Below are 26,536 nucleotides of genomic sequence, written 5' to 3' on the forward strand. Positions count from 1 at the left end.
CTCACACACAGACGCACGCACGCTCACACACAGACGCACGCACGCTCACACACAGACGCACACACGCTCACACACAGACGCACGCACGCTCACACACAGACGCACACACGCTCACACACAGACGCACACACGCTCACACACAGACGCACGCACGCTCACACACAGACGCACGCACGCTCACACACAGACGCACACGCTCACACGCAGACGCACGCACGCGCTCACACACAGACGCACGCACGCTCACGCTCACACACACAGACGCACGCACGCTCACACACAGACGCACGCACGCTCACACACAGACGCACGCACGCTCACACACAGACGCACGCACGCTCACACACAGACGCACGCACGCTCACACACAGACGCACGCACGCTCACACACAGACGCACGCACGCTCACACACAGACGCACGCACGCTCACACACAGACGCACACACGCTCACACACAGACGCACACACGCTCACACACAGACGCACGCACGCTCACACACAGACGCACGCACGCTCACACACAGACGCACGCACGCTCACACACAGACGCACGCACGCTCACACACAGACGCACGCACGCTCACACACAGACGCACACACACACAGACGCAGACGCTCACACACAGACTCACACGCTCACACACAGACGCACGCACGCTCACACACAGACGCACGCACGCTCACACACAGACGCACGCACGCTCACACACAGACGCACGCACGCTCACACACAGACGCACGCACGCTCACACACAGACGCACGCACGCTCACACACAGACGCACGCACGCTCACACACAGAGACGCACACACGCTCACACACAGACGCACGCACGCTCACACAGACGCACGCACGCTCACACACAGACGCACGCACGCTCACACACAGACGCACGCACGCTCACACACAGACGCACACACGCTCACACACAGACGCACGCACGCTCACACACAGACGCACGCACGCTCACACACAGACGCACGCACGCTCACACACAGACGCACGCTCACACACAGACACGCACGCTCACACACAGACGCACGCACGCTCACACACAGACGCACGCACGCTCACACACACAGACGCACGCTCACACACAGACGCACGCACGCTCACACACAGACGCACGCACGCTCACACACAGACGCACGCACGCTCACACACAGACGCACGCACGCTCACACACAGACGCACGCACACACAGACGCACGCACGCTCACACACAGACGCACGCACGCTCACACACAGACGACGCACGCACGCACACACACAGACGCACGCACGCACACACAGACGCACGCACGCTCACACACAGACGCACGCACGCTCACACACAGACGCACGCACGCTCACGCACACACAGACGCACGCACGCTCACACACAGACGCACGCACGCTCACACACAGACGCACGCACGCTCACACACAGACGCACGCACGCTCACACACAGACGCACGCACGCTCACACACAGACGCACAGACACGCTCACACACAGACGCACGCACGCTCACACACAGACGCACGCGCTCACACAGACGCACGCACGCTCACACACAGACGCACGCACGCTCACACACAGACGCACGCACGCTCACACACAGACGCACGCACGCTCACACACACAGACGACGCACGCTCACGACGCACACACACAGACGCACGCACGCTCACACACAGACGCACGCACGCTCACACACAGACGCACGCACGCTCACACACAGACGCACGCACGCTCACACACAGACGCACGCTCACACACACAGACGCACGCACGCTCACACACAGACGCACGCATGCACACACACAGCTCACACACAGACGCACGCACGCGCTCACACACACAGACAGACGCACGCTCACACACACAGACGCACGCACGCTCACACACAGACGCACGCACGCTCACACACAGACGCACGCACGCTCACACACAGCGCACGCACGCTCACACACAGACGCACGCACGCACACACACAGACGCACGCACGCTCACACAGACGCACGCACGCACACAGAGCACACACACAGACGCACAGACACGCTCACACACAGACGCACGCACGCTCACACACAGACGCACGCACGCTCACACACAGACGCACGCACGCTCACACACAGACGCGCGCACGCTCACACACAGACGCACGCACGCTCACACACACGCACGCACGCTCACACACAGACGCACGCACGCTCACACACAGACGCACGCACGCTCACACACAGACGCACGCACGCTCACACACACAGACGCACGCACGCTCACACACAGACGCACGCACGCTCACACACAGACGCACGCACGCTCACACACAGACGCACGCACGCACGCATGCACACACAGACGCACGCACGCTCACACACAGACGCACGCTCACACACAGACGCACGCACGCACACACAGACGCACGCACGCTCACACACAGACGCACGCACGCTCACACACAGACGCACGCACGCACGCTCACAGACGCACGCACGCTCACACACAGACGCACGCACGCACACACACACGCACGCACGCTCACACACAGACGCACGCACGCTCACACACAGACGCACGCACGCTCACACAGACGCACGACGCTCACACACAGACGCACGCACGCTCACACACAGACGCACGCACGCTCACACACAGACGCACGCACGCTCACACACAGCACGCACGCGCACACACACAGACGACGCACGCACACACACAGACGCACGCACGCTCACACAGACGCACGCACGCTCACACACAGACGCACGCACGCTCACACACAGACGCACGCACGCTCACACACAGACGCACGCACGCTCACACACAGACGCACGCACGCACACACAGACGCACGCACGCTCACACACAGACGCACGCACGCTCACACACAGACGCACGCACGCTCACACACAGACGCACGCACGCTCACACACAGACGCACAGCGCACGCACGCTCACACACAGACGCACGCACGCATCACACACAGACGCACGCTCACACACACAGACGCACACGCTCACACACAGACGCACGCACGCTCACACACAGACGCACACACAGACGCACGCACGCCACACAGACGCACGCACGCTCACACACAGACGCACGCACGCTCACACACGCACGCACGCCACACACAGACGCACGCACGACGCACGCACGCTCACACACAGACGCACGCACGCTCACACACAGACGCACGCACGCTCACACAGAGACGCACGCTCACACACAGACAGCTCACACACAGCACGCACGCTCACACACAGACGCACGCACGCTCACACACAGACGCTCACACACAGACGCACGCATCACACACAGACGCACGCTCACACACAGACGCACGCACGCTCACACACAGACGCACGCACGCTCACGCACGCACGCACGCACACACAGACGCACGCACGCTCACACACAGACGCACGCACGCTCACACACAGACGCACGCACGCACGCATCACAGACGCACGACGCACACACAGACGCACGCACGCACGCACGCACGCTCACACACAGACGCACGCTCACACACAGCGCACGCACGCTCACACACAGACGCACGCACGCTCACACACAGACGCACGCACGCTCACACACACGACGCACGCACGCTCACACACAGACGCACGCACACAGACGCACGCACGCTCACACACACAGACGCACGCACGCTCACACACAGACGCACGCACGCTCACACACAGACGCACGCACACACAGACGCACGCACGCTCACACACAGACGCACGCACGCTCACACACAGACGCACGCGCTCACACAGACGCTCACACACAGACGCACGCACGCTCACACACAGACGCACGCACGCTCACACACAGACGCACGCACGCGCACACACACAGACGCACGCACGCACGCTCACACACAGACGCACGCACGCTCACACACAGACGCACGCACGCTCACACACAGACGCACGCACGCTCACACAGACGCACGCACGCTCACACACAGACGCACGCACGCTCACACACAGACGCACTCACGCGCACGCACGCTCACACACAGACGCACGCACGCTCACACACAGACGCACGCACGCTCACACACGCACGCACGCACACACAGACGCACACACGCTCACACACAGACGCACGCACGCTCACACACAGACGCACGCACGCACGCGCACACACACAGACGCACGCACGCATGCACACACACAGACGCACGCACGCTCACACACAGACGCACGCACGCACGCATGCACACACACAGACGCACGCACGCACGCACACACACACACACACACACACACACACACACACACAGACGCACGCACGCACGCCTGCACGCACACACACACAGACGCACGCACGCACGCACGCACACACACACACACAGATTTTGTGTTGTAGATATGTGGTAGGAGAGTAGTGGCATGAGGGCACACACTTAATGTGTTGTAAAATCTGTTGTGAAATGTATTGTAGTGTTTATAAAAGTTTACAACTGCCTTCATTTTGCTGGACCCCAGGAAGAGTAGCTAATGGGGATCCATAACAAATACAAATACAAACCACATTCTATAAACCTGACCACATTGTATAACAATAACCACATTCTCTATTCCTGATGTCCTAACCAGTTCAAACGTATCATACAATGTCAAATATACTGATATACATACAGTGGCCATATTAGGACAGCCTTTGTGTCAGTGAGAGCTGATTCAGTCTCAGAAAGAAAACTGAGGATGTCCTAATATGGACACTGTATAAACAAACAAACTCATCAGTAGGCACAGTAGCACATGATCCACTGTTTGTTCCTACCTCGGTGAGGTGCGGGTTGGGGTTGAAGCCACACTGGTTGCACACCATGGATCGGCACTGGGTGCAGGTGCTGCAGTTTGGCTGGTTGTCCTCCGTGGTGCCTGTCAGGTCAGCTGTCTTACAGACGGGGCACAGCTTGCTGCTGGGCATGGGGGCGATCTGGGGCACAGAGTAGGGGGAGGTGGGGGTGATGGCGGGGGACACCGACGGGGAACGTCCCATCCTGCTGCTACCCACGTCTACCTGGAGGTTCTTACGGGCGGCGTGGCCCTGGCCCTGCTGCTCCCCCTGGGATGCCAGGCGGTCCCCTGTACCAGGCCCAGTCTGGACCCCCGCCTTGGGGCTGGACCCAGGGTCTGGCTGGGGGGGTCTTCCAGAGACGCTGTGGATGACAGATATGTGGTAGACTCTTGTGAGAGGATGTTGTGTTACATCTCAGAACAGCATGGCTTTAAGGCTGGGGCTTTGAAGCAGAGCTTTACAAATAGGACAATACACTTTCAAATCAAAGTTTTGTCAGATGTTTTCAGACCTCTAAAGTAGTCTAATGTCAAAATGAAACCACATCACACGACATTGATTGTGTAGATGCAACTATACTGCCCTACAGAGCAAAAAGGCAGTAACTGCTCATTTGGTCGACAATTAGTTAATGTCATTTTTGCTACATTAAATACATGCTTAGTCAAGTGGACATGTATCCTGCCTCTATTGTGTTTTGGAGAAAATGGGGGGTCATGTTTAGCAGTAACTGCATAAAGTTACTGTGAAACCAAGGTAAATAAAAGCCATATTTATCAGTTCCATGCTATGAGCAGTTAGTGCCTTTTTGCTAGGTAGAGCAGTATATGCCTCAAGCACAAATACACAACCATGTATGGCAATGAATCTTGAATGAAAGGGTTTACAAGTGGGACATTTGCTTTGCCCAATGCCAATATGGGTACATGAAAAAAGAAGAGTGGGTGAGTTGGAAAAATAAACGGTTTTATCTTGATGAGATAAGGATAGAACAGGATTTTCAAAGAGCTGAGAATTTTTCTTCCTTTCTGTTTCACTTCTTCCTCCTCCTCACCCACGCTTTCAGACTTCTGACCCCTGGCAGTGGGAAAGACATGGGCTGTGTCTGAAATGGCATCCTATTACCTATATAGTGCACTGCTTTTGACCAGGGCCCGATATAGGGAATAAGGTTCTATTTGACACAGACAATTTCCTCATGGTAAAGTTACTCTGGGGGAGGCAGTAGGTAACTAAAGAAACACTCACCCTCTCAATCATACACACACGTACACACACCTTTCTAACCCCGCTGTCCGCTGAAGAGCTGAGCTGAACATGCATACATGTAGTGGTCTGTGTTCAGTTCATATGGTATAGACTTGGTAGTGGTCTGTGTTCAGTTCATATGGTATAGACAGGGTAGTGGTCTGTGTTCAGTTCATATGGTATAGACTTGGTAGTGGTCTGTGTTCAGTTCATATGGTATAGACAGGGTAGTGGTCTGTGTTCAGTTCATATGGTATAGACTTGGTAGTGGTCTGTGTTCAGTTCATATGGTATAGACAGGGTAGTGGTCTGTGTTCAGTTCATATGGTATAGACAGGGTAGTGGTCTGTGTTCAGTTCATATGGTATAGACAGGGTAGTGGTCTGTGTTCAGTTCATATGGTATAGACAGGGTAGTGGTCTGTGTTCAGTTCATATGGTATAGACAGGGTAGTGGTCTGTGTTCAGTTCATATGGTATAGACAGGGTAGTGGTCTGTGTTCAGTTCATATGGTATAGACAGGGTAGTGGTCTGTGTTCAGTTCATATGGTATAGACAGGGTAGTGGTCTGTGTTCAGTTCATATGGTATAGACAGGGTAGTGGTCTGTGTTCAGTTCATATGGTATAGACAGGGTATGGTATAGACAGGGTAGTGGTCTGTGTTCAGTTCATATGGTATAGACAGGGTAGTGGTCTGTGTTCAGTTCATATGGTATAGACAGGGTAGTGGTCTGTGTTCAGTTCATATGGTATAGACAGGGTAGTGGTCTGTGTTCAGTTCATATGGTATAGACAGGGTAGTGGTCTGTGTTCAGTTCATATGGTATAGACAGGGTAGTGGTCTGTGTTCAGTTCATATGGTATAGACTTGGTAGTGGTCTGTGTTCAGTTCATATGGTATAGACAGGGTAGTGGTCTGTGTTCAGTTCATATGGTATAGACAGGGTAGTGGTCTGTGTTCAGTTCATATGGTATAGACATGGTAGTGGTCTGTGTTCAGTTCATATGGTATAGACAGGGTAGTGGTCTGTGTTCAGTTCATAGGCCTCCTGGGCCATATACAGAGTTCCTCACTAAGTTCCCTGAATTCCTATCGGACCTTGTAGTGATAGCAGATAATATTCAAATTTTAATATTCACATGGAAAAGTCCACAGACCCACTCCAAAAGGCTTTCGGAGCCATCATCGACTCAGTGGGTTTTGTCCAACATGTCTCTGGACCTACTCACTGCCACAGTCATACTCTGGACCTAGTTGTGTCCCATGGAATAAATGTTGTGGATCTTAATGTTTTCCCTCATAATCCTGGACTATCGGACCACCATTTTATTACGTTTGCAATCGCAACAAATAATCTGCTCAAACCGCTTCCAGACAAAATGGAACGGAAATGGCACCACACCAAACTGGAAGTCTTCCAACTAGCTTGGAAAGACAGTACCGTGCAGTATCAAGGAGCCCTCACTGCTGCTTGATCATCCTATTTTTCCAACTTAATTGAGGAAAATAAGAACAATCCTAAATGTATTTTTGATACTGTCGCAAAGCTAACTAAAAAGCAGCATTCCCCAAGAGAGAATGGCTTTCACTTCAGCAGTAATAAATTCATGAACTTCTTTGAGGAAAAGTTCATGATTATTAGAAAGCAAATTACGGACTCCTCTTGAAATCTGCATATTCCTTCAAAGCTCATTTGTCCTGAGTCTGAACAACTCTGCCAGGACCTAGGATCAAGACAGACACTCAAGTGTTTTAGTACTATATCTCTTGACACAATGATGAAAATAATCATGGCTTCTAAACCGTCAAGCTGCATACTGGACCCTATTCCAACTAAACTACTGAAAGAGCTGCTTCCTGTGCTTGGCCCTCCTATGTTGAAAATAATAAACGGCTCTCTATCCACCGGATGTGTACCAAACTCATTAAAAGTGGCAGTAATAAAGACTCTCTTGAAAAAGCCAAATCTTGACCCAGGAAATATAAAAAACTATCGGCCTATATCGAATCTTCCATTCCTCTCAATATTTAAAAGAAAAAGCTGTTGCACGGCAACTCACTGCCTTCCTGAAGACACAATGTGTACGAAATGCTTCAGCCTGTTTTAGACCCCAATGTGGCACTGAGACTGCACTTGTGAAATTACCTTTTAATGGCGTCAGACCGAGGCTCTGCATCTGTCATCGTGCTCCTACAACTTAGTGCTGCTTTTGATACCATCGATCAACACATTCTTTTGGAGAGATTGGAAACCCAAATTGGTCTCCACGGACAAGTTCTGGCCTAGTTTAGATCTTATCTGTCAGAAAGATATCAGTTTGTCTCTGTGAATGGTTTGTCCTCTGACAAATCAACTGTAAATGTCAGTGTTCCTCAAGTTTCCGTTTTAGGACCACTATTGTTTTCACTATATATTTTACCTCTTGGGGATGTCATTCGAAAACATAATGTTAACTGTCACTGCTTAGGCGGAAGACACACAGCTGTACATTTCAATGAAACATGATGAAGCCCCAAAATTGCCCTCGCTTGAAGCCTGTGTTTCAGACATAAGGAAGTGGGTGGCTGCAAACTTTCTACTTTTAAACTCGGACAAAACAGAGATGCTTGTTCTAGGTCCCAAGAAACAAAGATATGTTCTGTTGAATCTGACAATTAATCTTGATGGTTGTATAGTCGTCTCAAATAAAACTGTGAAGGACGTTGGCGTTACTCTAGATCCTGATCTCTCTTTTGAGAAACATATCAAGACTGTTTCAAGGACAGCTTTTTACAATCTACATAACATTGCAAAAATCAGAAACTTTCTGTCCAAAAATGATGCAGAAAAATGTATCCATGCTTTTGTTACTTCTAGGTTAGACTACTGCAATGCTCTACTTTCCGGCTACCCGGATAAAGCACTAACTAAACTTCAGTTAGTGCTAAATACAGCTGCTAGAATCCTGACGAGAACCAAAAAATTTGATCATATTACTCCAGTGCTAGCCTCCCTACACTGGCTTCCTGTTAAGGCAAGGGCTGATTTCAAGGTTTTACTGCTAACCTACAAAGCATTACATGGGCTTGCTCCTACCTATATTTCCGATTTGGTCCTACATGTATGCTACGGTCACAAGACGCAGGCCTCCTAATTGTTCCCAGAATTTCTAAGCAAACAGCTGGAGGCAGGGCTTTCTTCTATAGAGCTCCATTTTTATGGAATGGTCTGCCTACCCATGTGAGAGAAGCAGACTCCGTCTCAACCTTTAAGTCTTTACTTTATGGGTCATGTGATTGAGTGTAGTCTGGCCCAGGAGTGTGAAGGTGAACGGAAAGGCTCTGGAGCAACGAACCGCCCTTGCTGTCTCTGCCTGGCCGGTTCCCCTCTCTCCACAGGGATTCTCTGCCTCTAACCCTATTACAGGGGCTGAGTCACTGGCTTACTGGTGCTCTTCCATGCCGTCCCTAGGAGGGGTGCGTCACTTGAGTGGGTTGAGTCACTGACGTGATCTTCCTGTCTGGGTTGGCGCCCCCCCTTGGGTTGTGCCGTGGCGGAGATCTGTGTGGGCTATACTCGGCCTTGTCTCAGGAAGGTGAGTTGGTGGTTGAAGATATCCCTCTAGTGGTGTGGGGGCTGTGCTTTGGCAAAGTGGATGGGGTTATATCCTTCCTGTTTGGCCCTGTCCGGGGGTATCATCGGATGGGGCCACAGTGTCTCCTGACCCCTCCTGTCTCAGCCTCCAGTATTTATGCTGCAGTAGTTTGTGTGTCGGGGGGCTAGGGTCAGTCTGTTATATCTGGAGTACTTTTCCTGTCTTATCCGGTGTCCTGTGTGAATTTAAGTATGCTCTCTCTTATTCTCTCTTTCTTTCTCTTTCTATCTCTCGGAGGACCTGAGCCCTAGGATGTCTCAGGACTACCTGGCATGATGACTCCTTGCTGTCCCCAGGCCACCTGGCCGTGCTACTGCTCCAGTTTCAACTGTCCTGCCTGCGGCTATGGAACCCTGACCTGTTCACCGGCTGTGCTACCTGTCCCAGTCCTGCTGTTTTCAACTCTCTAGAGACAGCAGGAGCGGTAGAGATACTCTTAATGATTGGCTATGAAAGGCCAACTGACATTTACTCCTGAGGTGCTGACTTGCTGCACCCTCGACAACTACTGTGATTATTATTATTTGACCATGCTGGTCATTTATGAACATTTGAACATCTTGGCCATGTTCTGTTATAATCTCCACCCGGCACAGCCAGAAGAGGACTGGCCACCCTTCATAGCCTGGTTCCTTTCTAGGTTTCTTCCTAGGTTTTGGCCTTTCTATGGAGTTTTTCCTAGCCACCGTGCTTCTACACCTGCATTGCTTGCTGTTTGGGGTTTTAGGCTGGGTTTCTGTACAGCACTTTGAGATATCAGCTGATGTAAGAAGGGCTATATAAATACATTTGATTTGATATGGAAAGATATGGTAGTGGTCTGTGGTCAGTTCATATGGAATAGACATGGTAGTGGTCTGTGTTCAGTTCATATGGTATAGACATGGTAGTGGTCTGTGGTCAGTTCATATGGAATAGACATGGTAGTGGTCTGTGTTCAGTTCATATGGTATAGACAGGGTAGTGGTCTGTGTTCAGTTCATATGGTATAGACATGGTAGTGGTCTGTGGTCAGTTCATATGGTATAGACATGGTAGTGGCCTGTGGTCAGTTCATATGGTATAGACATGGTAGTGGTCTGTGGTCAGTTCATATGGTATAGACATGGTAGTGGTCTGTGGTCAGTTCATATGGTATAGACATGGTAGTGGTCTGTGGTCAGTTCATATGGTATAGACATGGTAGTGGTCTGTGGTCAGTTCATATGGTAGTGTCTGCCGCTTATGCAAGGTTTAGGATGCAAACTGGTGAGGGCCCAAAAAGGTGACACTTCTTTTTATGTTGCACTGAAACATGCAAAACATCTCTGCTAGGAGGAAATGTAGGTTTTTAAATAATTAAACAACAAAGAATATGATCTACATGATCAGTCTCTGTGTGTAAAATAAAAAGTGGTTCATGTGAACCTAACTCACAGCTAAAAAATGTAAAGAAAGCAATCCAATGTTATGTGTTGTCTAGACTTTACTGCAAATGACACTCAAGTCATGAGAAAAAACAATACACTAATATTGCAGTTAGCCATGACAGCCTTTATAATAGAACGCTTGTGACCACACACACATCTAAATATTGCACTTGGGGAAAAAAACATCTTAAAGTAGAAACAGAATGAAACAAACAGGCATTCTATTTTTGCTCTATTATAGTGGCCACTATAGTAGACATCGATCAAGTGCACAAGGCTACATGAGTGCAAAAATAACATTCACTGAGTAAAAAATTAAATAATCCCCCCTCCCTCACACACACACACACACACACACGTATTACTGTCAAGTTCAACACAAGAAAAACAATATCTCTGGGCTACAGTGCAGGTTATTACATTGTACACTTCCTGCCTGTTGACATCTGTTCTACAATGTGCCAGTAGCAGAGCATGAGACCCTTTGTTGGCATAATTGATCTCTCTGGCAGAGTACACCTGGCAAACCCCTTTTATCCACTGTATTGGAAAAGTGAGAAAGAGGGAAAGTGTGTGGTGTTCCTTTCACCTCTATACTGTCATCCAGCTTAGAAACAGAATAAACTAAAACAATTCTGTATTTATTTCAGATGTATCTGTTATATTTTAAGCAATAAGGCACCTTGGTGGTTTGTGGTATATGGCCAATATACCATGGCTACGGGCTGTATCCAGGCACTCCGCATTGTGTCGTGCATAAGAACAGCCCTAAGCCATGGTATATTCTGCATTTACCATAAACCCCTGAGGTGCCGTATAGCTTAAATGTAACACAGATACATGCGCATGTGAGGTTTCAAATAATAATGTTACTACTACTAGCTTGCTCTCTCCCTGCTTCTCCTGAACATGTTTATCTGATAGAGCTAGTTGTTATTGTTCTTACTTGCTCTTCCAAAGCAGGCTTTTCTCCTCCTCGCTAGTCTTCAGATGCTGTGGCTGTAATATGGACATTGCATTTGAACAAATAGTAACACTCTTCGAAAAAAGGATTCCAAAAGGGTTCTTCAGCTGTCCCCATAGTATATCCCTTTTGGGTTCCATGTATAACCCTTTCCACAGAGGGTTCTACATGGAACCCTAAAGGAACCCAAAATGGTTCTACCTGGAACCAAAAGGGTTACCAACAAGGGTTCTTCAAAGGGGTTCTTCCTATGGGGACAGCTGAATAACTTTAAGTTCTAGATAGCATATAGGATTGAGGTCAGGGCTTTGTGATGGCCACTCAAATACCTTGACTTTGTTGTCCTTAAGCCATTTCGCAACAACTTTGAAAGTATGCTTGGGGTCATTGTCCATTTGGAAGACCCATTTGCAACCAAGCTTTAACTTCCTGACTGATGTCTTGAGATGTTGCTTCAATATATCCACATAATGTTTCAATCTTCATGATGCCATCTATTTTGTTAAGTGCACCAGTCCCACCTGCAGCAAAGCAAAGCACCCCCACAACATGATGCTGCCACTCAAGGTATTGGAGTGGCCATCACAAACCCCTGACCTCAATCCTATAGAACATTTGTGGGCAGAACTGAAAAAGTGTGTGGGAGCAAGGAGGCCTAAAAACCTGACTCAGTTACACCAGCTCTGTCAGGAGAAATGGGCCAAAATTCGCTCAACTTATTGTGGGAAGCTTGTGGAAGGCTACCTGAAACGTTTGACCCAAGTTTAACAATTTAAAGGCAATGTTACCAAATACTTATTCAGTGTATGTAAACGTCTGACCCACTGGGAATGTGATGAAAGAAAAGCAAGCTGAAATAAATCATTCTCTCTACTATTATTCTGACATTTCACAATCTTAAAATAAAGTGGCGATCCTAACTGACCTAAGACAGGGAATTTGTACTCTGATTAAATGTCAGGAATTGTGAAAAACAGAGTTTAAATGTATTTGGCTAAGGTGTATGTAAACTTCCAACTTCATGTGTCATGTGTTGCTGCCAGGTCTCTCTCTTGACGGAGGGGAGAGGAAAGGAGAGACGAGGAGAGATGTCACGACTTCCGCCAAAGTCGGTTTCTCTCCTTCTCGGGCGGCGTTCGGCGGTCGACGTCACCGGTATTCTAGCCATCGCCGATCCACCTTTCATTTTCCATTTATTTTGTCTTGTTTTCCGTCACACCTGGTTTACATTCATTACTAATGTAATGATTACCTCATTACTTGTTTTATTTTTATTTATTTTATTTTATTTTTACCCCTTTTTCTCCCCAATTTCGTGGTATCCAATTGTTGTAGTGGCTACTATCTTGTCTCATCGCTACAACTACGGGCTCGGGAGAGACGAAGGTAGAAAGTCATGCGTCCTCCGATACACAACCCAACCAGCCGTACTGCTTCTTAACACAGCGCGCATCCAACCCGGAAGCCAGCCGCACCAATGTGTCGGAGGGTACACCGTGCACCTGGCAACCTTGGTTAGCGAACACTGCGTCCGGCCCGCCACAGGAGTCGCTGGTGCACGATGAGACAAGGACATCCCCACCGACCAAGCCCTCCCTAACCCGGACGACGCTAGGCCAATTGTGCGTCGCCCCACGGACCTCCCGGTCGCGGCCGGTTACAGAGCCTGGGCGCGAACCCAGGGACTCTGATGGCACAGCTGGCGCTGCAGTACAGCGCCCTTAACCACTGCGCCACCCGGGAGGCCCATTCCCTCATTACTTGTCTTGTATTTAACCCTCTGTTCCTCCCATGTCTGTGTGTGAAATTGCTTGTTGTAAAGTGCTTCTGCACTCTGACTGGTTCGCGACGGGTTATTTTGTACCCATATTTTGTTGTTCTGGGTGCCGTTGGTTTTGCATATTAAACTGCACCGGTTATTACCCAGTTCTTCTCTCCTGTGCCTGACTACCCTGCAGCCAGTCACGCACCTCTTACAAGAGGAAGAGCGGAGAGAAGAGAAATGAAAAAACAAAAAGTCACGAGATCAGTTGAGAAGAACGATGATTTATCATATGTCTGCAGCACTAATAACTTCTCTTTTGTCTCTGTCATTCTGGCCTGTAGACACCCACGGCCAGCCTGTGGATTAGCCACAGCAATTAAAATAGAAATCATAGCTTTCTGCTTTCTGTCACAACAACAACGCTACGCAGGCCTTGTTTTGTCGCTCACATCTTCTTCAAAGGCCAGTAGTCAGTACTCTGCTCGGCAGCCACTTCCAGGGTGGGAGAAGGAGATGGAAATGAGGGAAGAGAGAATTAAAATAGAATTGTTTGTGACAGTGAGTCACTGAAGATGGGCTGAGCAGAGTAGGGCTGAGCAGAGTAGAGCAGAGCAGCTGGTTGTGAAGCAGCACAAATCACCCAGTTCCTCTCTTTCTTTGTCTCTCTCTCTTCAGGAATAATTATGTTCACCTAAGACCTGTTCACAGAAACACTAGCACTATAAAGGCTTGGCAAAAACTGTCCTTAAAAGGCTTCCTGGCGGTGTGCCATCTCCGCAATAGCATCTGTATTAATGAGCCAGATGAATTGAGTTGAGCTAGGCTCCTGGTTACATCAAATACAAATCTATGAAATTAATTATTTTCTTATTAGAAAACTGCAAGCATTTCGTTCTACATTGGGCAAAGTGATGGATATCTCAGTTGTAATCACAATGGACTCTACTACTGCTCTGTTTCTATGACAGAAATAAACACTGTTATATTATATTATAGTGTTGAGTGGTCATTATGGTGATTGTCACGGCCGTTGAAAGAAGCGGACCAAGGTGCAGCGTTGTGTGCGTACATGTTCTCTTTATTAGAAAAAGACCCAGAACAAAACAATAAACACCACAAAACAAACCGTGAAGCTTCAGGCTATGTGCCATAAACAAAGTCAACTTCCCACAAAGACAGGTGGGAAAAAGGGCTACCTAAGTATGGTTCTCAATCAGAGACAACGATAAACAGCTGTCCCTGATTGAGAACCCTACCCAGCCAAAACATAGAAATACAAATAATAGAACATAGAATACCCACCCCAAAATCCCACCCTGACCAAACCAAATAGAGACATAAAAAGGATCTCTAAGGTCAGGGCGTGACCCCCAAAGGTGCGGACTCCGGCCTCAAAACCTGAACCTATAGGGGAGGGTCTGGGTAGGCATTTATCCGCGGTGGCGGCTCAGGTGCGGGACGCAGACCCCGCTCCACCACTGGCTCACCCCACTTTGGTGGCACCTCTGGTGTGGGGGACGGCCCTGGACTGGAGACCATCGCTGGGGGCTCCCGGACTGGAGACCATTGCTGGGGACTGGAGACACCGTCACTGGAGGCTCCGGACTGGGGACTGTCGTTGTAGGCTTCGTGGCATGACTCTTCATTGGAGGCTTCGTGCCATGGATCATCACTGAAGGCTTCTTGCCATGGATCATCACTGGAGGCTTCTTGCCATGGATCATCACTGGAGGCTTCGTGCCAAGGATCATCACTGGAGGCTTCTTGCCATGGATCATCACTGGAGGATTCGTGCCATGGATCATCACTGCAGGATTTTTTCCATGGATCATCACTGGAGGCTTCTTGCCATGGATCATCACTGGAGGCTTCGTGTCATGGATCATCACTGGAGGATTTGTGCCATGGATCATCACTGCAGGCTTTTTGCCATGGATCATCACTGGAGGCTTCTTGCCATGGATCATCACTGGAGGCTTCTTGCCATGGATCATCACTGGAGGCTTCTTGCCATGGATCATCACTGGAGGCTTCGTGCCATGGATCATCACTGGAGGCTTCTTGCCATGGATCATCACTGGAGGCTTCGTGCCATGGATCATCACTGGAGGCTTCTTGACATGGATAATCACTGGAGTGGAGAGAGGACAGGAGGCCTGGCTCTGGGGAAAGGCACAGGACTCACCAGGCTGGGGAGAAATTACAGGAGGCTTTGTCCTTGGCAGAGGCACCGGATACACTGGGCCGTGGAGGCACATTGGCGGTCTCACATTGTGCCCCTCCCCCCAAAAATGTATGGGGGTAACCTCTCGTGCCTGCTTCGATGGTTAGCCTCCTCATATCGCCGTCGCTCAGCTTTAGCTGCTTCCAGTTCCTCTTTCGGACGGCGATATTCCCCAGCCTGCCTCCAGGGTCCTTTCCTGTGCAGGATTTCCTCCCAAGTCCATGAATCTTGAACACGCTGCTCCTCCTTACCACGCTGCTTGGTCCGTTTGTGGTGGGAAGTTCTGTCATGACCGTTGAAAGAAGCGGACCAAGGTGCAGCGTGGCGAGCATACATGTTCTCTTTATTAGAAAAAATATGCCGAACAAAACAAACACTACAACACAAACCGTGAAGCTTAAGGCTATGTGCCATAAACAAAGTCAACTTCTCACAAAGACAGGTGGGAAAAAGGGCTACCTACAGTGGGGCAAAAAAGTATTTAGTCAGCCACCAATTGTGCAAGTTCTCCCACTTAAAAAGATGAGAGAGGCCTGTAATTTTCATTTTAGGTACACTTCAACTATGACGGACAAAATTAGAAAGAAAAATCCAGAAAATCACATTGTAGGATTTTTAATGAATTTATTTGCAAATTATGGTGGAAAATAGGGTTATGGCCAGTGAATAACACTCTGTTGACAGGGTTAAGGCCAGTGAATAACACTCTGTTGACAGGGTTAGGGCCAGTGAATAACACTCTGTTGACAGGGTTAGGGCCAGTGAATAACACTCTGTTGACAGGGCTAGGGTAATGGCCAGTGAATAACACTCTGTTGACAGGGTTAGGGCCAGTGAATAACACTCTGTTGACAGGGTTAGGGCCAGTGAATAACACTCTGTTGACAGGGCTAGGGTTATGGCTAGTGAATAGCACTCTGTTGACAGGGTTAGGGCCAGTGAATAACACTCTGTTGACAGGGTTAGGGCCAGTGAATAACACTCTGTTGACAGGGCTAGGGTTAGGGCCAGTGAATAACACTCTGTTGACAGGGCTAGGGTTAGGGCCAGTGAATAACACTCTGTTGACAGGGTTAGGGCCAGTGAATAACACTCTGTTGACAGGGTTAGGGCCAGTGAATAACACTCTGTTGACAGGGTTAGGGCCAGTGAATAACACTCTGTTGACAGGGTTAGGGCCAGTGAATAACACTCTGTTGACAGGGCTAAGGTTAGGGCCATTGAATAACACTCTGTTGACAGGGTTAGGGCCAGTGAATAACACTCTGTTGACAGGGTTAGGGCCAGTGAATAACACTCTGTTGACAGGGTTAGGGCCAGTGAATAACACTCTGTTGACAGGGTTAGGGCCAGTGAATAACACTCTGTTGACAGGGTTAGGGCCAGTGAATAACACTCTGTTGACAGGGTTAGGGCCAGTGAATAACACTCTGTTGACAGGGTTAGGGCCAGTAAAATAACACTCTGTTGACAGGGTTAGAGCTAGTGAATAACACTCTGTTGATAGGGTTAGGGTTAGGGCCAGTGAATAACACTCTGTTGACAGGGTTAGGGCCAGTGAATAACACTCTGTTGACAGGGTTAGGGCCAGTGAATAACACTCTGTTGACAGGGTTAGGGCCAGTGAATAACACTCTGTTGACAGGGTTAGGGCCAGTGAATAACACTCTGTTGACAGGGCTAGGGTTAGGGCCAGTGAATAACACTCTGTTGACAGGGCTAGGGTTAGGGCCAGTGAATAACACTCTGTTGACAGGGTTAGGGCCAGTGAATAACACTCTGTTGACAGGGCTAGGGTTAGGGCCAGTGAATAACACTCTGTTGACAGGGTTAGGGCCAGTGAATAACACTCTGTTGACAGGGTTAGGGCCAGTGAATAACACTCTGTTGACAGGGTTAGGGCCAGTGAATAACACTCTGTTGACAGGGTTAGGGCCAGTGAATAACACTCTGTTAGGGCCAGTGAATAACACTCTGTTGACAGGGTTAGGGCCAGTGAATAACACTCTGTTGACAGGGTTTAGGGCCAGTGAATAACACTCTGTTGACAGGGTTAGGGCCAGTGAATAACACTCTGTTGACAGGGTTAGGGCCAGTGAATAACACTCTGTTGACAGGGTTAGGGCCAGTGAATAACACTCTGTTGACAGGGTTAGGGCCAGTGAATAACACTCTGTTGACAGGGCTAGGGTTATTGGCCAGTGAATAACACTCTGTTGACAGGGTTAGGGCCAGTGAATAACACTCTGTTGACAGGGTTAGGGCCAGTGAATAACACTCTGTTGACAGGGCTAGGGTTAGTTGACAGGGTTAGGCCAGTGAATAACACTCTGTTGACAGGGTTAGGGCCAGTGAATAACACTCTGTTGACAGGGCTAGGGTTAGACAGGGTTAGGGCCAGTGAATAACACTCTGTTGACAGGGTTAGGGCCAGTGAATAACACTCTGTTGACAGGGTTAGGGCCAGTGAATAACACTCTGTTGACAGGGTTAGGGCCAGTGAATAACACTCTGTTGACAGGGTTAGGGCCAGTGAATAACACTCTGTTGACAGGGTTAGGGGTTAGGGCCAGTGAATAACACTCTGTTGACAGGGTTAGGGCCAGTGAATAACACTCTGTTGACAGGGTTAGGGCCAGTGAATAACACTCTGTTGACAGGGTTTAGGGCCAGTGAATAACACTCTGTTGACAGGGCTAGGGTTAGGGCCAGTGAATAACACTCTGTTGACAGGGTTAGGGCCAGTGAATAACACTCTGTTGACAGGGTTAGGTTAGCCAGTGAATAACACTCTGTTGACAGGGTTTAGGGCCAGTGAATAACACTCTGTTGACAGGGTTAGGGCCAGTGAATAACACTCTGTTGACAGGGTTAGGGCCAGTGAATAACACTCTGTTGACAGGGTTAGGGCCAGTGAATAACACTCTGTTGACAGGGTTAGGGCCAGTTAACACTCTGTTGACAGCCAGTGAATAACACTCTGTTGACAGGGTTAGGGCCAGTGAATAACACTCTGTTGACAGGGTTAGGGCCAGTGAATAACACTCTGTTGACAGGGTTAGGGCCAGTGAATAACACTCTGTTGACAGGGTTAGGGCCAGTGAATAACACTCTGTTGACAGGGTTTAGGGCCAGTGAATAACACTCTGTTGACAGGGTTTAGGGCCAGTGAATAACACTCTGTTGACAGGGTTAGGGCCAGTGAATAACACTCTGTTGACAGGGTTAGGGCCAGTGAATAACACTCTGTTGACAGGGTTAGGGCCAGTGAATAACACTCTGTTGACAGGGTTAGGGCCAGTGAATAACACTCTGTTGACAGGGCTAGGGTTAGGGCCAGTGAATAACACTCTGTTGACAGGGTTAGGGCCAGTGAATAACACTCTGTTGACAGGGTTAGGGCCAGTGAATAACACTCTGTTGACAGGGCTAGGGTTAGGGCCAGTGAATAACACTCTGTTGACAGGGTTAGGGCCAGTGAATAACACTCTGTTGACAGGGTTAGGGCCAGTGAATAACACTCTGTTGACAGGGCTAACACTCTGGACAGGGTTAGGGCCAGTGAATAACACTCTGTTGACAGGGTTAGGGCCAGTGAATAACACTCTGTTGACAGGGTTAGGGCCAGTGAATAACACTCTGTTGACAGGGTTAGGGCCAGTGAATAACACTCTGTTGACAGGGTTTAGGGCCAGTGAATAACACTCTGTTGACAGGGTTTAGGGCCAGTGAATAACACTCTGTTGACAGGGTTAGGGCCAGACAGGGTGAATAACACTCTGTTGACAGGGTTAGGGCCAGTGAATAACACTCTGTTGACAGGGTTAGGGCCAGTGAATAACACTCTGTTGACAGGGTTAGGGCCAGTGAATAACACTCTGTTGACAGGGTTAGGGCCAGTGAATAACACTCTGTTGACAGGGTTAGGGCCAGTGAATAACACTCTGTTGACAGGGTTAGGGCCAGTGAATAACACTCTGTTGACAGGGTTAGAGCTAGTGAATAACACTCTGTTGATAGGGTTAGGGTTAGGGCCAGTGAATAACACTCTGTTGACAGGGTTAGGGCCAGTGAATAACACTCTGTTGACAGGGTTAGGGCCAGTGAATAACACTCTGTTGACAGGGTTAGGGCCAGTGAATAACACTCTGTTGACAGGGTTAGGGCCAGTGAATAACACTCTGTTGACAGGGTTAGGGCCAGTGAATAACACTCTGTTGACAGGGTTAGGGCCAGTGAATAACACTCTGTTGACAGGGTTAGGCTGAATAACACTCTGTTGACAGGGTTAGGGCCAGTGAATAACACTCTGTTGACAGGGTTAGGGCCAGTGAATAACACTCTGTTGACAGGGCTAGGGAATAACACTCTGTTGACAGGGTTAGGGCCAGTGAATAACACTCTGTTGACAGGGTTAGGGCCAGTGAATAACACTCTGTTGACAGGGTTAGGGCCAGTGAATAACACTCTGTTGACAGGGTTAGGGCCAGTGAATAACACTCTGTTGACAGGGTTAGGGCCAGTGAATAACACTCTGTTGACAGGGTTAGGGCCAGTGAATAACACTCTGTTGACAGGGTTAGGGCCAGTGAATAACACTCTGTTGACAGGGTTAGGGTTAACCAGTGAATAACACTCTGTTGACAGGGTTAGGGCCAGTGAATAACACTCTGTTGACAGGGTTAGGGCCAGTGAATAACACTCTGTTGACAGGGTTTAGGCCAGTGAATAACACTCTGTTGACAGGGTTAGGGCCAGTGAATAACACTCTGTTGACAGGGTTAGGGCTAGTGAATAACACTCTGTTGACAGGGCTAGGTTAGGGCCAGTGAATAACACTCTGTTGACAGGGTTAGGGCCAGTGAATAACACTCTGTTGACAGGGCTAGGGTTGACAGGGGGCCAGTGAATAACACTCTGTTGACAGGGTTAGGGCCAGTGAATAACACTCTGTTGACAGGGTTAGGGCCAGTGAATAACACTCTGTTGACAGGGTTAGGGCCAGTGAATAACACTCTGTTGACAGGGTTAGGGCCAGTGAATAACACTCTGTTGACAGGGTTAGGGCCAGTGAATAACACTCTGTTGACAGGGTTAGGGCCAGTGAATAACACTCTGTTGACAGGGTTAGGGCCAGTGAATAACACTCTGTTGACAGGGTTAGGGCCAGTGAATAACACTCTGTTGACAGGGCTAGTGAATAACACTCTGTTGACAGGGTTAGGGCCAGTGAATAACACTCTGTTGACAGGGTTAGGGCCAGTGAATAACACTCTGTTGACAGGGTTAACACTCTGTTGACAGGGTTAGGGCCAGTGAATAACACTCTGTTGACAGGGTTGACCAGGGAATTCTGGGTTAGTGAATAACACTCTGTTGACAGGGTTAGGGCCAGTGAATAACACTCTAACACTTGACAGTTGACAGGGTTAGGGCCAGTGAATAACACTCTGTTGACAGGGCTAGGGTTAGGGCCAGTGAATAACACTCTGTTGACAGGGTTAGGGCCAGTGAATAACACTCTGTTGACAGGGTTAGGGCCAGTGAATAACACTCTGTTGACAGGGCTAGGGTTAGGGCCAGTGAATAACACTCTGTTGACAGGGTTAGGGCCAGTGAATAACACTCTGTTGACAGGGTTTAGGGCCAGTGAATAACACTCTGTTGACAGGGTTAGTTAACACTCTGTTGACAGTGAATAACACTCTGTTGACAGGGTTAGGGCCAGTGAATAACACTCTGTTGACAGGGTTAGGGCCAGTGAATAACACTCTGTTGACAGGGTTAGGGCCAGTGAATAACACTCTGTTGACAGGGGCCAGTGAATAACACTCTGTTGACAGGGTTAGGGCCAGTGAATAACACTCTGTTGACAGGGTTAGGGCCAGTGAATAACACTCTGTTGACAGGGTTAGGGCCAGTGAATAACACTCTGTTGACAGGGTTAGGGCCAGTGAATAACACTCTGTTGACAGGGTTAGGGCCAGTGAATAACACTCTGTTGACAGGGTTAGGGCCAGTGAATAACACTCTGTTGACAGGGTTGACAGGGTTAGTGAATAACACTCTGTTGACAGGGTTAGGGCCAGTGAATAACACTCTGTTGACAGGGTTAGGGCCAGTGAATAACACTCTGTTGACAGGGTTAGGGCCAGTGAATAACACTCTGTTGACAGGGTTAGGGCCAGTGAATAACACTCTGTTGACAGGGTTAGGGCCAGTGAATAACACTCTGTTGACAGGGTTAGGGCCAGTGAATAACACTCTGTTGACAGGGTTAGGGCCAGTGAATAACACTCTGTTGACAGGGCTAGGTTAGGGCCAGTGAATAACACTCTGTTGACAGGGTTAGGGCCAGTGAATAACACTCTGTTGACAGGGTTTAGGGCCAGTGAATAACACTCTGTTGACAGGGTTTAGGGCCAGTGAATAACACTCTGTTGACAGGGTTAGGGCCAGTGAATAACACTCTGTTGACAGGGTTAGGGCCAGTGAATAACACTCTGTTGACAGGGTTAGGCCAGTGAATAACACTCTGTTGACAGGGTTAGGGCCAGTGAATAACACTCTGTTGACAGGGTTAGGGCCAGTGAATAACACTCTGTTGACAGGGTTAGGGCCAGTGAATAACACTCTGTTGACAGGGTTAGGGTTAGGGCTAGGCCAGTGAATAACACTCTGTTGACAGGGTTAGGGCCAGTGAATAACACTCTGTTGACAGGGTTAGGGCCAGTGAATAACACTCTGTTGACAGGGTTAGGGCCAGTGAATAACACTCTGTTGACAGGGTTAGGGCCAGTGAATAACACTCTGTTGACAGGGTTAGGGCCAGTGAATAACACCTGTTGACAGGGTTAACAACACTCTGTTGACAGGGTTAGGGCCAGTGAATAACACTCTGTTGACAGGGTTAGGGCCAGTGAATAACACTCTGTTGACAGGGTTAGGGCCAGTGAATAACACTCTGTTGACAGGGTTAGGGCCAGTGAATAACACTCTGTTGACAGGGTTAGGGCCAGTGAATAACACTCTGTTGACAGGGTTAGGGCCAGTGAATAACACTCTGTTGACAGGGTTAGGGCCAGTAGGGCCAGTGAATAACACTCTGTTGACAGGGTTAGGGCCAGTGAATAACACTCTGTTGACAGGGTTAGGGCCAGTGAATAACACTCTGTTGACAGGGTTAGGGCCAGTGAATAACACTCTGTTGACAGGGTTAGGGCCAGTGAATAACACTCTGTTGACAGGGTTTAGGGCCAGTGAATAACACTCTGTTGACAGGGTTAGGGCCAGTGAATGTTGAACACTCTGTTGACAGGGTTAGGGCCAGTGAATAACACTCTGTTGACAGGGTTAGGGCCAGTGAATAACACTCTGTTGACAGGGTTAGGGCCAGTGAATAACACTCTGTTGACAGGGTTAGGGCCAGTGAATAACACTCTGTTGACAGGGTTAGGGCCAGTGAATAACACTCTGTTGACAGGGTTAGGGCCAGTGAATAACACTCTGTTGACAGGGCCAGTGAATAACACTCTGTTGACAGGGTTAGGGCCAGTGAATAACACTCTGTTGACAGGGTTAGGGCCAGTGAATAACACTCTGTTGACAGGGTTAGGGCCAGTGAATAACACTCTGTTGACAGGGTTGACAGGGTTAGGGCCAGTGAATAACACTCTGTTGACAGGGTTAGGGCCAGTGAATAACACTCTGTTGACAGGGTTAGGGCCAGTGAATAACACTCTGTTGACAGGGTGAATAACACTCTGGACAGGGTTAGGGCCAGTGAATAACACTCTGTTGACAGGGCCAGTGAATAACACTCTGTTGACAGGGTTAGGGCCAGTGAATAACACTCTGTTGACAGGGTTAGGGCCAGTGAATAACACTCTGTTGACAGGGTTAGGGCCAGTGAATAACACTCTGTTGACAGGGCTTAGGGCCAGTGAATAACACTCTGTTGACAGGGTTAGGGCCAGTGAATAACACTCTGTTGACAGGGTTAGGGCCAGTGAATAACACTCTGTTGACAGGGCTAGGGCCAGTGAATAGGGTTAGGCCAGTGAATAACACTCTGTTGACAGGGTTAGGGCCAGTGAATAACACTCTGTTGACAGGGTTAACACTCTGTTGACAGGGTTAGGGCCAGTGAATAACACTCTGTTGACAGGGTTAGGGCCAGTGAATAACACTCTGTTGACAGGGTTAGGGCCAGTGAATAACACTCTGTTGACAGGGTTAGGGCCAGTGAATAACACTCTGTTGACAGGGCTAGGGTTAGGGCCAGTGAATAACACTCTGTTGACAGGGTTAGGGCCAGTGAATAACACTCTGTTGACAGGGTTAGGGCCAGTGAATAACACTCTGTTGACAGGGTTAGGGCCAGTGAATAACACTCTGTTGACAGGGTTAGGGCCAGTGAATAACACTCTGTTGACAGGGCCAGTGAATAACACTCTGTTGACAGGGTTAGGGCCAGTGAATAACACTCTGTTGACAGGGTTAGGGCCAGTGAATAACACTCTCTGTGACAGGGTTGAGTGAATAACACTCTGTTGACAGGGTTAGGGCCAGTGAATAACACTCTGTTGACAGGGCTAGGGCCAGTGAATAACACTCTGTTGACAGGGTTAGGGCCAGTGAATAACACTCTGTTGACAGGGCTAGGGCCAGTGAATAACACTCTGTTGACAGGGTTAGGGCCAGTGAATAACACTCTGTTGACAGGGTTAGGGCCAGTGAATAACACTCTGTTGACAGGGCTAGGGTTAGGGCCAGTGAATAACACTCTGTTGACAGGGTTAGGGCCAGTGAATAACACTCTGTTGACAGGGTTAGGGCCAGTGAATAACACTCTGTTGACAGGGTTAGGGCCAGTGAATAACACTCTGTTGACAGGGTTAGGGCCAGTAAAATAACACTCTGTTGAACATAACACTCTGTTGACAGGGTTAGGGCCAGTGAATAACACTCTGTTGACAGGGTTAGGGCCAGTGAATAACACTCTGTTGACAGGGTTAGGGCTAGTGAATAACACTCTGTTGATAGGGTTAGGGTTAGGGCCAGTGAATAACACTCTGTTGACAGGGTTAGGGCCAGTGAATAACACTCTGTTGACAGGGTTAGGGCCAGTGAATAACACTCTGTTGACAGGGTTAGGGCCAGTGAATAACACTCTGTTGACAGGGTTAGGGCCAGTGAATAACACTCTGTTGACAGGGTTAGGGCCAGTGAATAACACTCTGTTGACAGGGTTAGGGCCAGTGAATAACACTCTGTTGACAGGGTTAGGGCCAGTGAATAACACTCTGTTGACAGGGTTTGGGCCAGTGAATAACACTCTGTTGACAGGGTTAGGGCCAGTGAATAACACTCTGTTGACAGGGTTAGGGCCAGTGAATAACACTCTGTTGACAGGGTTAGGGCCAGTGAATAACACTCTGTTGACAGGGTTAGGGCCAGTGAATAACACTCTGTTGACAGGGTTAGGGCCAGTGAATAACACTCTGTTGACAGGGTTAGGGCCAGTGAATAACACTCTGTTGACAGGGTTAGGGCCAGTGAATAACACTCTGTTGACAGGGTTAGGGTTAACACTCTGGACAGCCAGGTTAAGTAATAACACTCTGTTGACAGGGTTAGGGCCAGTGAATAACACTCTGTTGACAGGGTTAGGGCCAGTGAATAACACTCTGTTGACAGGGTTAGGGCCAGTGAATAACACTCTGTTGACAGGGTTAGGGCCAGTGAATAACACTCTGTTGACAGGGTTAGGGCCAGTGAATAACACTCTGTTGACAGGGTTAGGGCCAGTGAATAACACTCTGTTGACAGGGTTAGGGCCAGTGAATAACACTCTGTTGACAGGGTTAGGGCCAGTGAATAACACTCTGTTGACAGGGTTAGGGCCAGTGAATAACACTCTGTTGACAGGGTTAGGGCCAGTGAATAACACTCTGTTGACAGGGTTAGGGCCAGTGAATAACACTCTGTTGACAGGGTTAGGGCCAGTGAATAACACTCTGTTGACAGGGTTAGGGCCAGTGAATAACACTCTGTTGACAGGGTTAGGGCCAGTGAATAACACTCTGTTGACAGGGTTAGGGCCAGTGAATAACACTCTGTTGACAGGGTTAGGGCCCAGTGAATAACACTCTGTTGACAGGGCTGAATAACACTCTGTTGACAGGGTTAGGGCCAGTGAATAACACTCTGTTGACAGGGTTAGGGCCAGTGAATAACACTCTGTTGACAGGGTTAGGGCCAGTGAATAACACTCTGTTGACAGGGTTAGGGCCAGTGAATAACACTCTGTTGACAGGGTTAGGGCCAGTGAATAACACTCTGTTGACAGGGTTAGGGCCAGTGAATAACACTCTGTTGACAGGGTTAGGGCCAGTGAATAACACTCTGACAGGGTTGACCAGGAATAACACTCTGTTGACAGGGTTAGGGCCAGTGAATAACACTCTGTTGAC

At 49.2% G+C, this 26,536-nt stretch overlaps 1 protein-coding gene across 3 annotated transcripts in view; it reads right to left on the reverse strand.

Annotated features, from left to right (window-relative positions):
- Positions 1–26,536, reverse strand: part of LOC118400525 (protein bassoon-like) — a 202,265-nt gene that overhangs the window by 154,412 nt on the left and 21,317 nt on the right. For all 3 annotated transcript variants that reach the window (XM_035797465.2, XM_035797464.2, XM_035797463.2), the window contains exon 2: positions 4,794–5,175. In XM_035797465.2, the coding sequence (XP_035653358.2) occupies positions 4,794–5,175 (382 nt within the window). The remainder of the gene's footprint in view (positions 1–4,793; positions 5,176–26,536) is intronic.

This window comes from Oncorhynchus keta, chromosome 21, assembly GCF_023373465.1.
Source record: "Oncorhynchus keta strain PuntledgeMale-10-30-2019 chromosome 21, Oket_V2, whole genome shotgun sequence".
Classification (NCBI taxonomy): domain Eukaryota; kingdom Metazoa; phylum Chordata; class Actinopteri; order Salmoniformes; family Salmonidae; genus Oncorhynchus; species Oncorhynchus keta.